Raw genomic sequence first — 6,103 nt, 5'->3', positions numbered from 1 at the left:
CTTCCATTCTTCTAATTGCCATATTTTATGTTGCCTTTTTGTACGGTTCCTTTAAAAAAAATTCAATTAATTTACAGTAACTCTTGATACTTGAATAAAAAGGATATTATCGAACTTCGTCGCGAAGCACGAACCAAAGATACACTCGATTCAATGGATCAACTATAGGTTGCCAAGGCAACCTAGGTAATTATATTTACCTTCTGTCAATACTTTGCCAAATAAAAGTAAGAATAAATCACAATTTTACATACTATAGTTAATGCGATGTTGTAAAATATGAACATTGTAAGTAATTGTATCATTACTTTTAGTATTTAATGTTATTTAAATATATAACACATATTATTTAATATATACACATATCATTTAATATATACACATATTATATAATTTATAATATATCATTTTAACATATAATATATGCTATAATGAATGCAATGTTGTAAAATATGAGAATTTTAAGTATTTGTATATCATTACTTTTATTATATAATATATTTAAATATATAACACATATTATTTAATGTATGCACATATTTAATCTATGCACACATTATATAATATATAATATATAATATTTAATATATCATTTTAACATATATTAAATGCTATAATGAATGCAATGTTGTAAAATATAAACATTGTAAGTAATTGTATATCATTACTTTTACTATACAATAATTTTTAAATATATAACACATATTATTTAATATATAATATATCATCTTAACATATATTACATGCTATAATGAATGCAATGTTGTAAAATATGAAAGTTGTAAGCAATTGTATATCATTACTATTACTATACAATATTATTTAAATATATAACACATATTATTTAATATAACATTATATAATATATAATATATCATCTTAACATATATTACATGCTATAATGAATGCAATGTTGTAAAATATAAACATTGTAAGTAATTGTATATCATTACTTTTACTATACAATAATTTTTAAATATATAACACATATTATTTAATATATAATATATCATCTTAACATATATTACATGCTATAATGAATGCAATGTTGTAAAATATAAACATTGTAAGTAATTGTATATCATTACTTTTACTATACAATAATTTTTAAATATATAACACATATTATTTAATATATAATATATCATCTTAACATATATTACATGCTATAATGAATGCAATGTTGTAAAATATGAAAATTGTAAGTAATTGTATATCATTACTTTGACTATACAATATTATTTAACTATATAACACATATTATTTAATATATAATATATCATCTTAACATATATTACATGATATAATGAATGCAATGTTGTAAAATATAAACATTGTAAGTAATTGTATATCATTACTTTTACTATACAATAATTTTTAAATATATAACACATATTATTTAATATATAATATATCATCTTAACATATATTACATGCTATAATGAATGCAATGTTGTAAAATATGAAAATTGTAAGCAATTGTATATCATTACTTTGACTATACAATATTATTTAAATATATAACACATATTATTTAATATATAATATATCATCTTAACATATATTACATGATATAATGAATGCAATGTTGTAAAATATGAACATTGTATGTAATTGTATATCATTACTTTTACTATACAATATTATTTAAATATATAACACATATTATTTAATATATAATATATCATCTTAACATATATTACATGATATAATGAATGCAATGTTGTAAAATATGAACATTGTAAGTAATTGTATATCATTACTTTGACTATACAATATTATTTAACTATATAACACATATTATTTAATATATAATATATCATCTTAACATATATTACATGATATAATGAATGCAATGTTGTAAAATATAAACATTGTAAGTAATTGTATATCATTACTTTTACTATATAATATTATTTAAATATATAACACATATTATATAATATATAATATATCATCTTAACATATATTAAATGCTATAATGAATGCAATGTTGTAAAATATGAAAGTTGTAAGCAATTGTATATCATTACTTTTATTATATAATATATTTAAATATATAACACAATTTCGTTTGGATTTTCCTATTTATTGAAAAAATCTTTAATTATTAACTATATTTTAATTTAATGTGTCTTTATATATATGTAAATATTATTCTAATTACAAAAATATTCAAATTAGTAAATAATAATAAATTAGAAATATTATTTAAATGATGAATACTTAAATAAAAAATGTAACATTAAATACAATTGTAATTATAAAGTTTTGATTTTTATTATATATTATATAGCATGTATTATTTAAAAAAAAAAATAAATAAAAAAAAATAAATTGATTTTACAGGTTTCTCTTTACTCTTATACATTATCGACTGTTAATTCTAAACCGTTTAAATGCCATCTAACGGCACGAGTCTGCACCAATTTACTTTCTAAACTGTTTCATTTTTCTTTTTATGATAATCAAAATTATTTATGTATTCTTTTAGAAAATCTTCTGTATTTATCATTAACTTATACTAATGCATTTATATTCATACTTTATTAAGTTTACAATAATTTTCTTTTTACTGTAAATTGGTTTATTTCAAATATAATTGCCATACGTTTAAAGTTTTTTGCTCATTTTTTTAAATGACTATAAAAATTAGCGTATGTAGCAACACACACACACACACACACACATACATACACACATGTATATATTTGGAGAAAAAAAAAATATATAAAATGATTTAACGTAATTGACAATTGTTAACAAAAATTAATGAAAAATTAAGGAAAAAAATATTCGATATAAAAAATTTATTGCTTTTTATGATGAAAATGTTGTACAGCAGCGACCATTTGACACTTTTGTAATTCTATCTTTTGTTCTTTCAATTTCAACAATTGTCTTTTTATTTCCAATTCGTTCTGTCGCATAGTCATTTCTTCTTTATGTCGTCTCTCTTTATTACGTTCAGCCAATGCAAAATTCTTGTCCATTGCGTCGATAAATCTTTGAAATAGTTTTGTCAATGTATCCTTGCATTCTAAATGTTCATTTTGTTCTTCTGATACAGTGTTAGATGATTCCAATGTAGCTAATGGATCACATTGTTCATCGTTATTACAATTTGAAGAGCTTGTAGTTTGTTTCGATGTTGTATTTGAAACAACCGTTGAATATTTAACCGATGGCAAAACATTTTCATCCAAATAAACATGTCTGTCTTTATCATTAAATATCTCATCAAGTGCTCTCTTATGTTCCCAATAACCATAATTTCTCGTTCTTCCAGGCTTTTTCAATTGTTCATGATAAATTAAATTTTTGTATTTACGTTCTAAAACGCGCCATTTGTTCTCACACTTCTGCGGACTAAAATAAAAGCCATAATTTTGCATTTCAACAGATATCATTTCAAACATCTCTCGTAAACTTTTAATCTGCGTCGATTGTCCTACCATTGATCGATATTTTTTATATTGATCAATGAGGCAGGTAGTAGCCTGTCTAGTCCAAAGATTCCAAGTACCAACATCAACATTGGTAGAGGGTACCGTAACATTTCCATTTCCATTTCCATTTCCATTTCCATTTCCTTCGATACTTGATAAACTATTATCATGTTCTTCTTCGACGTAATATTCCACTGTTGGCTGCTCTATTTTGATTTCCATTTGATTTTCATCAATGTCAAGACCTTAATAATGAAATAAATAATACAATCATAACATAACATGATTTTTTTTTGTTTTTAATTTGTTAGAACAATTGAACAATGTTTTAACTCACCATCCTGTTCATTGTCGTCGTTTGCCATTTTTAATAACAAATATACGATTTATTACTAAAACAACCTTTGACAAAATTTGCACTTTGGTTCGAGAGAGATTCCATACATAAATACGACTCGTTTTCGTTCAAGCTGTATGAACAAGAATCTTACGAGAGGGGAGCCAGTGTTTCCAGAGACTTTAGTTCGTCTGATCGACACAGGGGCGTAAAATTATCGTACGCCCCGGGAAAATTTGAAATCCGACAATCCCACGGCGGTCCGCAGGGAGAAAGAGTCCAGTGCTGTCAGATCGTGGGTAAATCTTACCCTCTCCCTGTGCCACTGGGATTGTACACAATGAAAGTTTTCCATGTCCGTGTGTTTGGGATGTCGAGGAAAGCCGAGTGTAACCGAAGTTGGCGGTTGGCCACGAAGTGGCACACTATGAAAGCGACTCGTGTCCATGTGTTCGGACGACACGAGTCGCTTTCATAGTATGCCACTCCGGCGTGCCCGCCAACTTCGGTTACACTCGACTTCTTTCGACATCCCAAACACACGGACATGGAAAACTTTCATTGTGTGCAATCCCAGTGGCACAGGGAGAGGGTAAGATTTACCCACGATCTGACAGCACTGAGAAAGACTTGTTCGTACAGAGATCGTACACGGATTAGTAGGGGTGGTAGGAGTGGTGGGGGTATTATTCCTCCTGTGTCGCGCAGCTAACCTCGGCTTCCCTCGGTTTCTTTCGGTTTCGCGACACACCGTCACGTAACATTTCGTTGTGTGCGAGACGTGCTGGGCTCGAGAGAAGGGGTAGAAATGTTCTACGATCTGGCTTCACTGGCGGGGAGAACCGAAAACCAGAAGAAAACTAGTTCCAAACCGGTTTCAATCGTGGAATTGGTTCCATACGCGTCGATAAACGATGCCCCAACTGCCGGTGACCATATTGTTTCCCCATTTGTTGTTATTTTATTTAACACACTTATCGTATGAACATCAAATTCAATATTTTTATTATTCATCATCGAAGAAAAAAACGTTGATCTTTACGTTGTTTTTATTATTTCATTTCATTCCATTTTATTTCACGTTTTTTCTTTTTTTAATGTTAACACTGGATATACCACCATTTTCGGTATACCTATTTCTACCACACTAGTCAAAATGTATTTAAAAAAATGCTTTTTGAAACTTCCAGTCTTTATTTACTATTAAAAAATAACAAAAAAATGTATAACAATAATAATTTTAATAGATAAATAGATTTATAGACATTTTTAAATAACAAAACGCTTAATTACTTACAGAAATCAAATGTTACATGAAGTAGAAATTTGGAATTAAAATGGCCCCGACCAGTCAAAATGACTGGACTGGTATATCTAGTGTTAAACGAGTGTTACGAATTAATGCAAAATATTCGTATTTGATATTTAAAGAAAAATCAGCAAGAAATAATTGATGTAACAAATTCTATTACTCGTAAATACCACCAAGTACTTCATTCATACTAATGAATAACAATTTAAACGAATGTCTAGTTTTGAAACGAAAAAATTGTGCGTCCAATTGGTCATTCTTAGTTTTAGGTTATCGTAAATATACATTACGTGTTTATTGTGAAAGAAATGTAATCTCATTACACATTCTTGTTACAATTAAATGCAATGACAATCGTACAATTAGATTTTGTTTTATTCTAATAAATGATGATGATATTCCTTCCTCATTATGTTACTTTAACACGTCTATTATTTTACATACACAAACCGTATCTCATTGTCAAACAAAACAATATTTGAGTCAGTCATTAACAGATAAAGTGCACGATAACAATTATTAGTGTCATTGTTAAAACTATAAATGCACTTTTTAAGCTATGTACAAAGATAACAGTACACGCGACGTTGTATGAATTACATAACTGCAAAATAGACATATCGCAAATATTTACGAACAAAAAAAAAACTAGACAATATATGAACATTTAATTGGCAAAAAAATATGTTTATATTTAGTGTCAAAAGTTTATTTGTATCGTTCACGAAAGGCACATAATTTCATAATTACAAGATGGGGAGAGGGGGTACTTGTAAGGGGCACCACTAGTGTGACTGTTTGAAAAAAAGGTAGTTTTTCAGAATTTTTTTTAGGGAAAATTATTGCGTTGAATGGTTTCATTTTTTGAGAAAATATTCTTGGATATGTAATAAATGTATGACTAAATTTTTGGATCAAAACATTGAAAATTAAACGAGTTATTCGCCATTTTCCAAGTCCCTCTCACTGCTGCTTCCAGTCGCCACCACTCGGTCGAAACGAAAA

At 27.1% G+C, this 6,103-nt stretch overlaps 1 protein-coding gene across 1 annotated transcript; it reads right to left on the bottom strand.

Moving 5' to 3' along the window:
* Positions 1-2,795: 2,795 nt before the first annotated feature.
* LOC107071500 (uncharacterized) lies at positions 2,796-4,107 on the bottom strand. The gene is made up of 2 exons (XM_015330542.2): positions 3,787-4,107; positions 2,796-3,694 (listed from the first exon to the last, which is right to left on the bottom strand). Exons 1-2 carry the CDS (start codon positions 3,812-3,814, stop codon positions 2,811-2,813), a joined length of 912 nt encoding a protein of 303 aa, XP_015186028.2. The 5' UTR covers positions 3,815-4,107; the 3' UTR covers positions 2,796-2,810.
* Between the last annotated feature and the right edge of the window lie 1,996 nt (positions 4,108-6,103).

This window comes from Polistes dominula, unplaced genomic scaffold (assembly GCF_049000335.1).
Source record: "Polistes dominula isolate Pdom_NZ unplaced genomic scaffold, Pdom_raw_medaka contig_26, whole genome shotgun sequence".
In the NCBI taxonomy this organism is placed as follows: domain Eukaryota; kingdom Metazoa; phylum Arthropoda; class Insecta; order Hymenoptera; family Vespidae; genus Polistes; species Polistes dominula.
Note: the sequence above shows the minus strand (reverse complement) of the source record. Positions and strands in the feature narration are given on the sequence as shown.